The following is a 17,427-nucleotide window of genomic DNA, read 5'->3' on the forward strand; positions in this document are numbered from 1 at the left end:
TGTTTTTTCTACATCAGCTAGCAATGTCTAATGTAAATCAAATCAATCACTGAAACATCAGCGCCACCTTGAGTAAGAAATAACAAGTATAATATGTATGTGTACACACATATGGGATACCGATAATTCACCATTGTTGATAATTCATTGTTGCACAGAAAATCAACATGATATAGTGTTTATTTGTATGAATATAGTACTCATTTCTCTTGTAATAAACAAAGGAATAGATATCTTGTTATAGTAATCTTAAATAGATATGAAATAATCATAAAAAATATAATTAATGGAAGTGTGAAAAAAACCCTGACACTCTTACATATCTCAGGTCTCTAAAGACCCTATATACTTTTGGTACTTAAACCATTATAAAAATAAAAATAAATTGTTGCAATTTTGACTTTGTGTGTGCGTGTGTGTTTGTGTGTGTGTGTGTGTGTGTGTGTGTGTTACACTATTTATACGAGATAGATTGAGGAGTACTTAAGAGGTTTGGGTACAACTCCAAAAAATGGATGAGGTACAGGGGGTGGAATTAGGTCCCAGGTCTCTAAAGACCCAAAGTATGCGTTTAAGGGTTAAATAACAAACATGGCATCCGGGGAAGACCTTGCTTTTTTATTTTCCGTTGCTTTGCATTGTTTCCAGATATTCCAGAGTTGTTGCTGTTTTTGTTTCCTTGACTTTCCATCACAACATGATGCGGAATTGCACTGCAATAGTGGGGGTTGCCTCTTACGTAAAAATCCGGGATTCCCCCAACGAACCAGTGCATATACACTAATGTGAGGAGTTGGACAGTCGATAATTTACATTGGTTTGTATAAATGGGTATAGTTTATAGTGTATGTGCTTTTCCCACTGTACTCCCAGATATGTTTAATTCTTTCCGCTGTGCTGACTTGTTGTTTGGCTCCATCCTATGACATTAGTTGTCCGGTTTGTTCCACCCACATGCGCACTCCTAAAAAACCTGTAAGAACGGCACTTTTGGGTTTGCATGATGACCACAATTACCTTAAACCCTGGTGCATTTTTGGGCTGCAGCCTGCAATTTTTCACACTCATTTTTAAAAGCTCACCATTCACACATCCTTTAGACAAATTGCAAACAAACCGGTCTCATTTTTCAGAGAACCACCCAAATAAAAATAAAAAGACTCCATTTATTCATAAATAATATTGTTTATAATCTTATGATAAACAGACATTTTTCTGGGGGAAAAACAACATTTTTTGTTTTGTTTTTTGGTCCTAACTTTGTAAACATGTAATTCTGGTTCTGTTCACTCAACCTCACTTTGAAAAGTCTAATTTTATTCCACTAGGTGGCAGAAAGCACTAGAATTTTTTTTTTTATCTATCACATTCCATCACAATATACAGATCTGAAATGTAGGTGGCACTTTAATGCATTTTAGCCCTCACAGATGCACTCATCTATAGACATTCAGTCTAATTTTCAGTTCAAGCACCACCCTTGTTGTTTCATTGAATATCTTAGCCTCTGAGTGGACTAGAAGCTCAATCTAGGTGTCATTTATAAAGCTGAGATCCTCCTCTTTGCGATGATGTAAATTATCATCAATAGTCATCAACATATTTTCTGATGATTTGTTTTGCATGCTTTTCCTTCTGGATGGCATATTTTGTTTACATCAAAGATATAACATTGGATTATTCAGCCAAGCAAGCTCACAGACAAATAAACAATGGCTCATTTTTTAGAGGGCTTCCTAAGGTAAAAGCAGATATAAACTAAAACTTGTTTTAAAACTGTTAGCTATTTGGGGATTACAGCAGTTTTTGGAGCATAAAGAGACATTTGTATTTGATGACTTACAGAAATCATATTTCACTTTGTGATTCTTTTGAAAATCTTTCGAACTGTGGTATTAGGGCAACAAAATTACTAGTTATTCAGTCACATTTCTGAGAGTGAGAGCTTTCATTTGATATATGACTTGTCTTTATGTGCTATGTGAAGGACTTATATTTTTACATAAATATTTCTACCCCATTACCTCTGGGGGGTAATTCAAAACAAATGTTTTGAGGCCTTATTTTGTTATTGTAAGTAACATAAATTCAGAACTGATTTATCTCTGAAAAGTACAGATTCTAAGCTTTGAAATGATAGCTCATATGCCTGACTTATGTATACGGAGACTTTTTATTTTTTTATTTTTTTATCCCCTTTTCTCCCAATTTGGAATGCCCAATTCCCACTACTTAGTAGGTCCTCATGGTGGTACGGTTACTCACCTCAATCTGGGTGACGGAGGACAAGTCTCAGTTGCCTCCGCTTCTGAGACCGTCAATCCACGCATCTTATCACGTGGCTCATTGTGCATGACACCGCGGAAACTCCCAGCATGTGGAGACTCATGCTACTCTCCGCGATCCACACACAACTTACCACGCGCCCCATTGAGAGCGAAAACCACTAATCGCGACCACGAGGAGGTTACCCCATGTGACTCTACCCTCCCTAGCAACCGGGCAAATTTTGGTTGTTTAGGAGACCTGGCTGGAGTCACTCAGCACACCCTGGATTCAAACTCGTGACTCCAGGGGTGGTAGTCACGTCATTATTCACTGAGCTACCCAGGCCCCCTGTATACAGAGACTTAAGTTTTATGCGAAAACTTTTATCACGATATTGCGCCCCCTTTGGATCCACAGAGTTTAAGGGTCGTGTTCTCTGGGAGAGACCTGGGTGTGTTAAAACGCTTTCTCTTAATCCCTTAAACAGCTTAAGGAAATTGTCGTTCTGGTTTACATGACATTTCAGGACGCCACTTACAGCAAAAACCCTGGACTAATCAGTTTTTTTACATGCATGTAAACATGGTCAATGTAAGAACCCATATTTGCAACGCATGGGTACAATCTACTCATTCAAAACTTGAAATTTGGGTGATATAAAAGTTGGTGTCTGACAATCAATAAGCAATTTGATTATTATGGGAGTAGTATAGACCAATCCTTTGGCAATGTGCATGAGAAGTGGTGGCAGAAAGCCAATAGACTGTTGTGTTAGATTTGACAGATTAGACGAATAAAGTATGACACTAAACCATCATAAATAGACAAATATTCTTAGCTATACAATTATTATAATGACATGAGTTAATAACATATCTGTAATAATGTTCGCTTTTATATGTTTGCTGTGAGTTGAAATGATCTCCTCAGTCCAGTCAAATCTGTTGATGGCTTGAAGTCACAGTCATCTACGAGAACCCTCTAAATAATTTTTTGTAAACACTGGGACTGGTCTATTACATTGTTAGTATGGATGAAACAGTAAAAATATCATAAAACACACTGTATATTTTGGATTTCTCTCTTATCATTCATAAAAATAAAAAAAAAGCTCTCATAAAACTGATAGACACATTTCCTGTTTTTTTTTTTTTTTATGCTGTGTGGAGCAGATAATATATATTTAGTGCATGAAGTGCAATCCATATAAACAAATGTTCTTTTTGCCTATAGTAAGACAATCAACAAAAGCTCAGATAAAAACCTTGAGGTTTGATGGCCTAGCTCTTTGAATAGAAAAAAATATTTTATTTTCTTAGAGATGTTTTGGCTACAGTTACCAGGCAAAATTGATTCCTTAAGGTTTGTTTGTACTGACTCGAATCAGGCTAAAGAAATGTAAACAAATAAATCAATAAGGGCTATGAAACTTCATCCATAAGTGTTCATTAATTGTCATGTAAAATTACAAATAAACTGTAATATAAAAACTAGTTACAGTGTATAGTAGGGTGAAACATAAGAGATCAATGAAGTCTGTCTTTTACCAGGGATGATACTGAGGTATTCCTTCAGATGGAGATATTGAATTGCTCAGGGATCACAGACAAAAATGCTTTCATCAGCACTGCCAAGATCCAGGGGTATGTTTGAGGGTAATCCATTCCACTGAGGCCCTAAGACTCTCTGTTTTCATGGAAACATTCCCATCCACCCACCACAACCATGCTTTCAACATCTTACACCAAAGCTTCTGTGCTTCTGTTTACATTGAGATAGCTATGTATAAAGCCTAGTTTACTTCTCAAGAGGGAGGGTCAAGAAAGATGTGTCATTTAGTGCAAAATACTGTACATACAGTGAGGAAGAGGGTTAAATAAACCGTTAGAGATCAACAGATTGACTCTATTGCTTTATTATTATTGTGCAGCAACCCTAAAGATTACTACTGGATCCTAAGTACAATGTACATAAAAAGCAACAACTAAACTTTTAAATATATACAACCATAATATTCTTCATTCTTGGTCACATTGTACATTACAGTGCTCATGCTACAGTAAAGTGTAACTGCATGATTAGTCACCTAGTAAGTAATAAACAACATGTTAATATCCCTTTAAAAAAAAAAAAAAAGTAGAGTGGCAGATCCATGGTACAATGATGGTATCAGAGCTAATACCATGGTACTCTGAAATACAGTACCATTGTACTGAATGAATACCATATTCACATAGCATACTATTTATAACAAGGCAACCCAAAGGCAAATGAAAAATAAATGTAAAAAAAAAACATTGTTTTAAACTGAAATAAAAATAACAATCAACACAATTAGAAAAATAAATTTGCATGGCTCTGAAAAAAATTAAAAAAATAAAAAAATAATCGTAAAAAATATTAAGTTCCCTTCCGACTCAGTACACTTGACATTGCGTTTATTAACGCATATGGGGGACTGCCTTCTTACATGACCTAGTTGAAACCTCTCTACAATAATGCCAATATTCTAATATTGGCTATGGTGTTTGAGCCCCACCTGTTTGGCGCAAAGCTGTCTGCTATAAAAGCAGGTGCACAAACACCATTTCCTCTGAATTTCTTCCTTCAAGACAGCGATCATCTCTTGTCTAGAAGCCCTCTACCCTTCGCCATCAATATATACAACTCAGCGGCGGAATCTTCATGGCAACAAGAAGACTCTCCGCTCCCCTGCAGTGCTCTGGCGAACATCACTCCGCCTCGCCGCTTGAGGCTTCGCTAGTGAACGGGCCTCAGCATCCTGATTCCCCGCAACGCTTTGGCAGGTGTTGTGTATCCTTACAAAGCAACTGCATATTGTGTGAAATATAAATATATATTTATATATCTAAAGGAGTCGCTTACGTGTTTGCATCTTTTTAATGATGTCGTTCTGTAAGTGTTCCTTGTGCGAGAGGCACATCCCGCCGTCAGATCAGCATGAGAGCTGCATTTACTGTCTGAGCCGCGCCCACGCAGAGTCAGCTCTCATGGAGACAGACTGTCCACACTGTGAGGGCATGAGTCTCAAGACGCTTCTCTCACGAATCACCCTCGTTCTGACGGACGATTCAGCCTCACGCGCCCTCCCTCCAACCTCTTCTGTGATACCGGAGGATTCACATGAAGAGGCACGGCGGGGCCGCGAGGTCAAGCAGGATGAATTTGAGGTGGTCCTTGTGCTGGTACATGCCCTGCGAGCCCCTCAATCTCCACGAGGCGCATCTTTGCCGATATGCTAGGTGCGAGACGAGCTCCGGCCCTCTGATAAGAGCGCGCGGCCTCATCTCATTCAGCGGTTCTGACGCTGGGGATGATAATGACGATGTCATGTCTCTCGCTGCATCAGGCGAGTGGTCAGTGGATGATGCTCCCCCTAGCGAGGGCGAGGAGCATGTATGCGCCACTGACAGGGAGATGCTCCGCGTCCTTACAAGGGCATTTTAGACATTCAAAGAGCTCCGCACTGCTACAGACTTAGCGCTGCGTGCCACGAAAGTCACTGCACAGGCCATCGGCAAGTCCATGGGCAACCTGGTTGTTCTCGATCGACATGTATGACTGACCCTCACAAAAATTAGTGATACGGAAAAAGCAACTCTGTTGAATGCTCCAGTGTCTCCAGCCGGCCTCTTTGGCAGCTCTGTGAATAAGTTTGCTGAGCGTTACGTCGTGACTCATCAGCAATCACAGGCTATGAAACACTTTATGCCAAAACGTAGTACATCACAGCCGGTTTGCCCTCACTCTGTTTCGAGCCAGCACCCAACTAAAAGCCCCATACCTGCTGTCTCAGTGCCGACACCTGCCGCTGCCGAGACACCGGTGAGGCCACGCAAGCCATGGCCCAAACGGAAGCAGCCGTATCAGCGCCCGCCTCACGCCGGTGGAACAAACCCCCCCACACAGCAAAAGTGCTCCTGACACACAATACTGTTCCCCTCTTCCCCCCTGCTGTTTGTCAGGAAAGGAATATTGTTGTTCAAAATGTTGTTCAACATGTTGTTTTCTGTGTCTCACATTAATCAAATGCAATAAAGTTGCACATTATGCACAACCGCTTCCCAATGGTGAGTGGCGCATTATATCATGTATGAACATACAAAGATTGTAAAAGAGTACAGCGTTTGCACGAGACGTTCACACATTTTCAATAAAGGGCTTTCCCACTTCAAAGCCCACATATTTTGCACAACCACTTCCCAATGTTGAGCGACGCATTATATCTTGTAATGAATTACAAAGATTGAAAAAAGATTACAGTGCTCGTTGCAAATGCACAAGATGTTTCAACTAGGTCATTTGAGAAGGCACTCCCCCATATGCGTTAATAAATGCAATGTCTCATTCCCTTCATCTCAGGGAACCAAGGTTAAATACGTAACCGAGACGATTTCATTTTTGTTGTGATAGGTTTTTAAACCTTTAAACCCGCTATCACCTTAACATGAAGGTGCCACTAGGCAGCGATAGCACAAGCAGATAGCCTATTTCTCTCATTATATTAGCAAAGACAGAGAGGGAGGGAATCACTACAGTACATCATGGAGAGAAGCAAAGCAGGTAGAAAACTAGGGTGACCTGTAGTTGGTCCCGGTTTTACGAGGTGTGTCCCGGTGTCGCGTCATTTCTGAAAAAATTGAATAATGTCCCAGTTTCAGCTGTTAGGCTTACTGATTATTTTTTTATGTGAAATTTAATATCCTCAGCGTCCTTCTTGGTATTGTGTCTGGTATCGATTGCAGGGAAGGGAAGATATTTTATTGCATTGCACGATGATTTGACAATACTTTCATTCTATCAATCTGCAGCAATCCACTCAGAATCTATCTGGTTACCATGACAACGACTCAAGCGCTTGGCGCTCTCTGCTGCTCTCTGTCATCATCCAACACAAATTAGAAATGCCCAAATGAAAATGCATGTTCAACAAGCTGAAAGAAGCCAGTCTATTTCTTTGCACAACATGTGAAAATGGAATTGAAATGTTTTGCTGTCACTGTAAATATTCACTTTCCCATGGCCACAGTTAAATAAGAGATTGCAGGTTAATATTCATACGGCTCTATTTTTTAAAATAGTACAAGCACTTAAATGTGGAAATGTGGAATTGTATTTTAACTTTTAAGTTCCAATTTTGCAAATTTTTTGTAAAAATGTTTTGCTGACATGAAATTGTCAATTGACAAGTCATATCATTATTACACATGCAATATGACATCATGTGGATATAATAGGCTATATGGAATTTGTACATATCTAAAATGTGGTTAGAATTGTCTAAAACAATATATAATAAAATAACATTTCACATACTAAAAGATGTTATATTGAATTTAGCTACATATTTTAATACAATGTGATATATATATATATATATATATATATATATATATATATATATATATATATACATACATATATAAATGCATGTATCGCGAATCCCCCAAGTGTCCCAGTTTGAGACTTTCAAAATCTGGTCACCCTATAGGAAATGCACCTGGGACTTCAATTATGACACATCTAAACCTTTATTGACATGACCGTTCATTGTGCTGTCAATGCATGATGTTAAAACAAAGAGAACAGAAACAATACAATATCCAGTAATTTATTCTGACTTTCTTTCTCTCCCACACACACACACACACAGTCTTTTCACTCATTCTGTCTTACATCGTCAATCAATGATTTGTTTTACATTTCATTTGGAATTGGTATAGATTTTGTTTGATGTTCAGTTTTCAGAGTTACGACAAGGCTTACTTTCTCATGACAAATGCACTAAAGAGAACTTTGGTTAAAGTAAAAAAAAAAAGAAGCATTCTTAATTCAGAATTATGTGTTTTCTTCTTCTGTAGTATCAGTAAGGAAATTCAGTTGATCTTATTAAAATGAAGATTTTTAATATTATAAGTATTATTTACAAACTGTACATTTGGGTGTCCAGCTATATGACCCACATTGCACAGATGCCTGTTTTCCCCATTCTAGATGTATCACTTGATATAAAAACTAAATGAAATGAAAAACTAAAACTGAACTATAAAATATTTAAAAACTAAAACTAACAAAGAACTAACAAACAAAATGAAAACTAAACTACATTATAATGAAAATTTTAAAATGAAATAGAAATAAAAACTAAATTTAAAATGTAAAACTATTATAACCTTGCCCAAAGGACTACCCAAAGAATACTTTGGTACATAGAAGAAAGTACTTTATAATTGTTATTGATGCAATTATTTTAAGGAGCATCTTGTACAGTTTGTTATTGTTATTGTCATAGCTCTTATTTTAAGTAACATGCCAAATTTATATATTAATACACTGCAATGTAAAATTAATCTATCTTCTTGCCATTCTGACATCATGTGACATCACATCTTCGTTTTAAAACCCCTGCAGGTATTGATTTGAGGTATCACATGCAGTTTACTTTTGTAACTGACCTTTAAACATTGATTATATGTATACTGGCTTCATATAAAGTCATACTGTCTATCCTAAGAATAAAGGAGTAGTGTGACCTTTATTCCTCCTCTGACAGGTGCACGTACACTTCTTACCTTGCCTTTCAGGTCCAGGATGAAGATCGCGGACGCTGCCATCCTGATCAAAGTAGTAGACAAGGAGTGACAGACGGATGTCGAAGTTTTGTGATTTTGAGTAAAGTTTAATCAAGTGAAATGAAGGAAGCCCTTTCCCATCCTTAACCAGCGTGTCTTCCGGGTTTTGAGGCGTCTGACCGGTTCTGCAGCTTTCGTTTGAGCTGTGCCTATTCTGTCACCCCAGCTACATTGCCTGCGTTGCGAAACGTCGAAACTAGAACGCTCTCGTTATAAACAAGACGCAGTCTACGCTGCCAGTTTAGTTTCAGGAGACTGAGCGCGAGCTGTCCGCGCACAGAGTTTTAAGGATATACTGTGGCATCTAAACCTGCGGTGGCGGTCAATAAATTGTTAACATTAACCTCTCGCATTACAATTTGTTATCTTTATTTTATAGACTGCATGCTACAGAAAAGAGTACACAAATAAAACATTATAGAATTAGAATTCATAAACAAAACACGCAATTTACACGGTACACACCATTCTACAGGTTTTACACGTGCTAGCTACTTTTAGACAAACTTAAAAACAAATTAAAACTAAACTATAATAATAAAAGTCTCACTTTTACATGAAGGTCTACATGGTCTATAAACTGTTGCTAGGTTTCAGGAAGTTCTCGCCTTTGAATTAAAAAAAAAACATAGTAGTGTTTTCATTGCAATTACCCGCCTGTGACCACTAGGTGTCCGCATTGCGCCGTGTTTCGACCGCTTCGAAATTGTGGATAATTTGCGAAGCAATTGGATGCATTTATTCGATGTCTCCGGAATCCTAGTTTCTTTCTTTACTATATTGAAGTGAAGACCGCCGTTTCAATATACCTCTTTAAAACGAATTACGACCCAGCCTTCAGTGTTGCGTTAGACACGAGACGTGTCAAGTACATAGCGCCAGTGACGTCATTAGGGCTGCGCCCATCGTTTTCAGGCTACTGTACTTTGGCTGAGAAAAGGTTTGTATTTTTGAGCGATCTCACATTTTAGGTGTATAAATATAACGTTAAAGAGTGTTTTAATGTTTTTACAACAACATGGTAATAGTAAGTTAGCACTGTGTTACGAATGTAGATCATTAGAGAATGTATTACTGTAATCCTCTATCTGACGTGCTTATAGATGATTTGTTGTAAATGGCTCAACATTTATGATGTGCCCTCAGAGTGAAGCGTATTCTCACACGAGGAACGGATTGATTTTGATATTTGTCTATGATTTTATTTCCATTGATTCGCAGCGTTTTAAACGTGACGAAGACACGTTTCCAAACAAGCAAGAAGGGATGAAACAACTAAAATCTGCGTGCCATATCACTGTAAAGATGAAAAGTGAAAAATAAAAATACAGAGGAGCAAAGAGGTTGATTTTTCATGAATAATTGCAGAGAAATATTAAAGTCATACACCGTCTGATAGTTCATTAACGGTGTTATATGTTAACTGGAAGCCCAAATAGAACATAAAGTTAGCATAAACTTTATCCATAAAACTCCAGTGGTTTAGTCCATGTCTTCTAAAGCAATCCAGTCAGTTCTGGGTAAGAACAGACCAAAATGTAACTCCTTTTTCACTATAAATCTTGATATAAGAAGTCTCCTTGGCGATCATGATTTCAAGCTCGTTTACACTTCCTAGCGCCATCTAGCGCTCTGTGGCTGTGTCACGTTTCGAAGGCTGCATGCTAGGTAGGATGCATCCTTTGAAGGCTGCAGTATACCGAGCATCCTCCTTTAAACAAATCTCATTTAAACGAGACAGCCTTTGTAGGACAAATGGAAACAGAACATAACATGGGTGCTTTGACAGCACGCCACTCTTTAACAAGCGCGAGCGCTTCGACTGAGATTGTAACAAAGTCCCTTTAGAAGGGAATGTATGAGGTAAATTTTAGGAGAGTTATAAAGATTTAAAGAGAAAAGAAAATAGATTTTACAGGTGTAGTTTAATATATACTTTATTTTAAATATATATTAATATAAATATACATATTATATACTCTGCACCCATCTACTGAGGTACTTCAACTTGGGAATTAACATTCCTTGCGTTTGAACATCATATTTACGGGCAAATGTTAGGTGGTGGTGTTATTTTTTTTTTTAGACATTTCCGTTGAAGCAAAGAATTGTGGGTTGTGAGTGCCCATGAAGGATACACCTCATGCAAACTCCGAATTCCCACAAAAGAAGGTCGCATTCGAAGTGTCCTACTCGCTTTTATGAAACGAGACAGCCTCGATGAAGTATGCGGCCGAGAAATGCGACCTCCGGAGGACGCAGCCTTCCAAATGAGACACAGCCTGTGCATGCATCAAACACTAGGAAGAGTAATCGAGCTTGAAATCATGATAGTGCCCAGAGACTGCAATGGAAAGATGTATATTAAAAAACGAAATATATTTTGGTTTGTTGTCACCCAAAACCGATTAGATCAAACCACTGGAGTCTTATGGATTACCATCATGCTGCCTTTATATGCTTTTTGGAGCTTCAAAGTTTTGGTCAACATTCACTTGCATTGTATGGACCTATAGAGCTGAGATATTCTTCTAATAATATTCATTTGTGTTCTGCAGAAGAAAGAAAGACATACAAATCTGGGATGGTATGAGGGTAAGTAAATAATGAGAGAATTTTCATTTATGAGTGATCTATTCCTTTAATGCAACCAGATCCGGTGTTATGGATCAACTGGGGATCATGTTAACTGGGGATGTGTGCGTGCATGTGAATAATTTTACTTGCCTTTTCAGCAGATTCGTTCAGTGTGAATCGTGAGTAAAGAAAAGACGTTTTGCTCATTATAAAAAATGTTGGTGTCATTATTAAACAGCTGTGTCATCGTTGTCTGTTCTAATTCATTTGACGCAGTTTAAGAGCGATCTGAATGGTTTCACAGGGTAACATCTGGTTTCCCATGTTGACGTGGGACATTGGTTTGAATGGGAACTGGCTATTACACTTGTCAAGAGCAGTAAATCGTAAGTGAAACTCTTTAATTTGCAAAACTAATCCATCATAGGCTGAAATGTGTCAACAATAGGCATATACTCTTAAATTACTTCCATTTATTAAAAAAAGAATTATAGTTTTATAAGTTTAAAGAAAATTATTGTTTGCAAGTAATAGAAAAGTCGGTTGGTCTAGCAGTAGCGTGATCGTAACCATATGAATAGACCCGGGTTCAATTCCTCAGTAAACATCTGTTAATTTAATTAAATTGATATTATAATATCCTTTACTTTTCAACGGTTCTGTGCATGACAGTGTAGTATATTTATGATTACCCATGACACTGCCAAAAGATGTTTATGTGTGGAGACTGGAGAGCATGTACAGAGGCCTAACTGACCAATGATAAATTATACTCTGAGAAAGCATGATAAAGTTCTTCAGAAACAATGATTTTGTTTGTTTGGCAAAATCTTAAGATTTTATCTTTAATAAATGTTTTGACCATTTATAAAGGCCTTTAAACTGTAGACAGCATAGTTCTTAATTTTCTTCTCAGTAATTCAACCAATCTCAGAAAATTCAGTAGGTTATACTGTGATTACTGGCTGTCAGATTCAGTTGAAATTTTGATAGATTTGTTTAAAACAATATAATAAATTGTGTCTGTGTTTTACAAAATAATTTTCGATATACCTATTTAAAGTACATCATAACCTGCAGCAGAGATACAATGCTCTTGATGAACCAGGATTTGAATCCGAACCGCTGAGTGATATATCAGTGTGACTTACTACTAAACTAACGATCCAGTTCTTATTAGCAGATTGCCTTGTTCATTTTCAATGGTAGAAGGTTACTCAAACTATCATGGTTAATTAAGCCATTATTCATTATAAAGAGAAAAAAAAGCAATTGAAAATGTATTATTGACACACATCAGCCTATGATGCTTTAGTGTTGTATATAAAAGAATTCCACTTGCGATTTACTGCTCTTGACAAGTTTAATTGGCATTCCCATTCAAACCAATGTGCCACGTCAACATGTTACCCTGTGAAACCATTCAAATCACTCTTAAAGTGTGTCAAATTCATTAGAACAGACATCGATGAAACAACTCTGTTTAATAATGATACCAAAATTTTTTATAATGTGCAAAACGTCTTTTCTTTACTCACAATTCACATTGAACGAATCTGCTGAAAAGGCAAGTAAAATTATTCACATGTACGCACACATCCCCAGTTAACATGATCCCCAGTTGATCCATAACACCAGATCTGGTTGCATTAAAGGAATAGTTCACTCATAAATGAAAATTTTCTCAATATTTACTTAACCTCATGCCATCCCAGATGTGTATGTCTTTCTTTTTTCTGCAGAACACAAACAAATATGTTTGAAGAATATCTCCACTCTATAGGTCCATACAATGCAAGTGAATGTTGACCAAAACTTTGAAGCTCCAAAAAGCATATAAAGGCAGCATGATGGTAATCCATAAGACTCCAGTGGTTTGATCTAATTGGTTTTGGGTAACAACAAACCAAAATATAATTATTTTTTTACTGTATATTTTTCCATTGCAGTCTCTGGGCACCATCATGATTTCAAGCTCGATTACACTTCCTATTGCTTGATGCATGCACAGAGCACTAGATGGCGCTAGGAAGTGTAGTCGAGCTTGAAATCATGATCGCCAAGGAGACTTCTTATGTCAAGATTTATAGTGGAAAAGGAGTTATATTTTGGTCTGTTTTCACCCAAAACTGACTGGATCTCTTTAGAAGATATGGACTAAACCACTGGAGTTTTATGGATAATGCATATGCTAACTTCATGTTCTATTTGGGCTTCAAAATTCTGGTCACCTGTCACTTGCATTGTATGTATCTACAGAGCTTAGATATTTAAAAAAAAAAAAAAATCTTTGTTTGTTTTCTTCAAAAAGTGAAAAAAATTCACACCTCTGATGGCATGAGGGTGAGTAAATAATGAGAGAAGTTTCATTTTTGGGTGAGCCATTCCTTTAACATAATTCACTTTCAGAAAATCAAAGATCACTTAAAAAAAAAAAAAGTTAATTAATTTGTTTACTTACAGTTGAAGTCAGAAGTTTACATACACTTAGTCATTAAAAATAATTTTTTAACCACTCCATAGACTTCATATTGGCAAACTATAGTTTTGGCAAGTCGATTAAGACATCTAGTTTATTTATTTATTTTTTTCAACAGTTGTTTACAGACAGATTGTTTCACTTTTAATTGACTATATCACAATTCCAGTGGGTCAGAAGTTTACACACACTAAGTTAACTGTGCTTTTAAGCAGTTTGGAAAATTCCAGAAAATGATGTCAAGCCTTTAGGCAATTAGTCAAGTCAAGTCATTTTTATTTGTATAACGCCTTTCACAACATGCATCATTTCAAAGCAGCTTTACAGAAAATCATGCATTAACAGAAAATGAAACTGTAATATCTATAATGTCTTAGAGTCATCATTGTGTAGTTTGATAAAATACGATTTGTGTTTAAAAATATGTATTATAGGCTTCTATAGCTTCTTATAGGCTAATTGGAGTCAATTGCAGGTGTACCTGTGGATGTATTTTAAGGCCTACCTTCAAACCCAGTGCCACTTTGCTTGACATCATGGGAAAATCAAAAGAAATCAGCCAAGACCCCAGAAAAAAGTCTGGTTCATCCTTGGGAGCAATTTCCAAATGCCTGAAGCTACCACGTTCATCTATACAAACAATAGTATGCAAGTATAAACACCATGGGGCCACGCAGCCTCAGGAAGGAGACGCATTCTGTCTCCTAGAGATGAACGTAGTTTGGTGCGAAAAGTGCAAATCAATCCCAGAACAACAGCAAAGGACCTTGTGAAGATGCTGGAGGAAACAGGTAGACAAGTATCTATATCCACAATAAAACGAGTCCTATATCGACATAACCTGAAAGGCTGCTCAGCAAGGAAGAAGCCACTGCTCCAAAACTGCCATAAAAAAGCCAGACTACAGTTTGCATGTGCACATGGGACAAAGATCTTACTTTATGGAGAAATGTCCTCTGGTCTGATGAAACAAACATTTAACTTTTTGGCCATAATGTCCATAATTATGTTTGGAGGATAAAAGGTGAGGCTTGCAAGCCAAAGAACACCATCCCAACCGTGAAGCATGGGGGTGGAAGCATCATGCTGTGGGGGTGCTTTGCTGCAGAAGGGACTGGTGCACTTCACAAAATAGATGACATCATGAGGAATTTTTAGGATATATTGAAGCAACATCTCAAGACATCAGCCAGGAAGTTAAAGCATGGTTGAAAATGGGATTTCCAAATGGACAATGACCCCAAGCATACCTCCAAAGTTGTGGCAAAATGGCTTAAGGATAACAAAGTCAAGGTATTGGAGTGGCCATCACAAAGCCGTGACCTCAATCTGATAGAAAATTTGTGGGCAGAACTGAAAAAGTGTGTGCGAGCAAGGAGGCCTACAAACCTGACTCAGTTACGCCAGTTCTGTCTGGAGGAATGGGCCGCAATTCCAGCAACTTATTGTGAAGCTTGTGGAAGGCTACCCAAAAGGTTTGACCCAAGTTAAACAATTTAAAGGCAATGCTACCAAATACTAACAAAGTGTATGTAAACTTCTGACCCACTGGGAATGTGATGAAAGAAAGAAAAGCTGAAATAAATCATTCTCCATACTATTATTCTGACATTTCACATTCTTAAAATAGTGATCCTAACTGACCTAAGACAGGGAATGTTTTCTATGATTAAATGTCAAGAATTGTGAAAAACTTGAGTTTAAAAGTATTTTGCTTAGGTGTATGTAAACTCCTGTCTTCAACTGTATGTATGTTCTTTTTAGACTAAATGGAAGTGAAAGAGCAAAGACAAGAACTGAAAGAAGTGGAGGAGGAAAGTCAAGAACAGAAAGAAGCTGAGGAGGAAAGACAAGAACTGAATGAATCGGAGGAGGAACATCAGGATCAGGACCCCCATAATGTCACAACTGGAGAAAAATCCTTTAATTCCTCAGAGACTGAAAAGAATTTCTCACAAAAAAGAACAGAACCCAAAAATTTCCCTTGCCCTCAGTGCGAAAAGTGTTTTGCACGTATAGGACACCTTATGACTCACATGAAAATTCACACAGGAGAGAGGCCTTACATATGCCCTCAGTGTGGAAAGTGTTTCACATGTAAAGGAGGCCTTAAGGAACACTTTAGAATTCATACTGGTGAGAGGCCTTTTAATTGTACTCAGTGTGAAAAGAGTTTCACAAATTCAGGAGGACTCCGGAGGCACATTAGAACTCACACTGGTGAGAGGCCTTTCATCTGCACTCAGTGTGAAAAGTGTTTCCCAAATTTAACAGAACTTAAGAGGCACATAAAGAGTCACTCTGTGGAGAGGCCTTTTTCATGCCCTCAGTGTGGAAAGTGTTTTAAGCAAAAATGTGTTCTTAAGGAACATGCAAAAATTCACACTGGAGAGAGGCCTTTTGCATGCATGTTGTGTGGAAAGAGTTTCGCACATCACAGCACCTTAAAATGTCATATGAAAACTCATTCTGGAGAGAAATCACACGAATGTCCTCAGTGTGGCAGGAGATTTGCAGAGGCGAACAATCTAAAAACTCATGTGCTCGCTCACTCTGGAGAAAGGCCGTTTCACTGCGATCAGTGTGGTAAAAATTTTCTTTTGGCAATACAGCTAAAGACACACATGAGGATTCATACAAATGAGAAACCTTACTTGTGTTCTTTTTGTGGAAAGAGTTTTGTATGGCTGAACGGTTTAAAAGACCATCAGAAAACACATATTGATGAGAAAACCTATGAGTGCTGTGAGTGTGGGAAAGCCTTTAAGAGAGCAGCTGAATTGAAAGTGCACGAAAGAATCCACACTGGAGAAAAACCCTACAAGTGTTTATTCTGTGAAAAGAGTTTCGCTCAGTCATCTGGCCTAACAGTGCATGAAAGAGTCCATACTGGGGACAAGCCATATCACTGCCCTTTATGTGGGAAGACTTTCAGTCGATGTGGTAGTCTCGGGAAACATTTAAAAAAGGCTTGCCGAAAGTTGTCAAAGTGAGCGAGGTGCACCTTCAGGTTCATCAGAGTTCTTGCAAAAGAGCAATTTTGAAATTTAGACAAAGGAAATTTAAGGGAGGTCAAAGTATTAGTTCAGAAAACAAGTGAGTTCCACTGAAATGCCACATATGTAATCATTTCTGCAACCCTATAATGAAAATGTTTAAAGAAAATAGACAATTTCAGTAATTTCTTTATTCCTTTTTGTTTGTAAAAAATCTATCAAGTTGGGGTGTGTGCTAGTTTATGGTACATTTAAGTCATTTACCTGTCCTATAAAGAAAGCAACTAATCTGTAGTGTGTAGTGTACTTATTGTACATTATATTTACCAGAAATAAAAATGAGCAAAATAATGTGTTGTGTCACTTATTTAATGAGCAAAGAGAATAAATTGACTTAAAGGAATATTTCACCCAAAATTTAAAATTCTCTCGTCATTTACTCACCCTATGATTT

General features: G+C 37.6%; 2 protein-coding genes across 8 annotated transcripts in view; one reads left to right on the forward strand and one right to left on the reverse strand.

Annotated features, from left to right (window-relative positions):
- ap1m3 (adaptor related protein complex 1 subunit mu 3) overlaps positions 1-9,409 on the reverse strand; it is a 30,726-nt gene extending 21,317 nt beyond the window's left edge. The window contains exon 1 of one of the 2 annotated variants that reach the window (XM_051706529.1): positions 8,862-9,409. In XM_051706529.1, the coding sequence (XP_051562489.1) occupies positions 8,862-8,903 (42 nt within the window). In that variant the 5' untranslated portion in view covers positions 8,904-9,409. Of the gene's footprint in view, positions 1-3,815; positions 4,023-8,861 lie in introns of those variants that run through there. The other variant, XM_051706530.1, reaches the window with a different exon arrangement.
- A 225-nt stretch (positions 9,410-9,634) lies between these two features.
- Positions 9,635-17,340, forward strand: LOC127445981 (gastrula zinc finger protein XlCGF57.1-like). Of its 6 annotated transcripts, none has more exons than XM_051706533.1 (4): positions 9,635-9,861; positions 10,143-10,264; positions 11,480-11,516; positions 15,742-17,340. In XM_051706533.1, the coding sequence occupies exon 4, from the start codon at positions 15,747-15,749 to the stop codon at positions 16,968-16,970; it is 1,224 nt and encodes a 407-aa protein (XP_051562493.1). In that variant the 5' UTR covers positions 9,635-9,861; positions 10,143-10,264; positions 11,480-11,516; positions 15,742-15,746; the 3' UTR covers positions 16,971-17,340. The 6 variants fall into 6 exon arrangements, with proteins under 6 accessions (XP_051562493.1, XP_051562494.1, XP_051562496.1 ...); XM_051706534.1 differs by lacking the exon at positions 11,480-11,516 and adding an exon at positions 13,810-13,874; XM_051706536.1 differs by lacking the exon at positions 11,480-11,516 and adding an exon at positions 13,810-13,841.
- Positions 17,341-17,427: the final 87 nt, after the last annotated feature.

This window comes from Myxocyprinus asiaticus, chromosome 9 (assembly GCF_019703515.2).
Source record: "Myxocyprinus asiaticus isolate MX2 ecotype Aquarium Trade chromosome 9, UBuf_Myxa_2, whole genome shotgun sequence".
NCBI classification, from domain to species: Eukaryota; Metazoa; Chordata; class Actinopteri; order Cypriniformes; family Catostomidae; genus Myxocyprinus; species Myxocyprinus asiaticus.

What these genes read in the sequence shown, in the direction of transcription:
- LOC127445981 (XM_051706533.1), top strand. Translation starts at nt 15,747, where the DNA reads ATGGAAGTGAAAGAGCAAAGACAAGAACTGAAAGAAGTGGAGGAGGAA.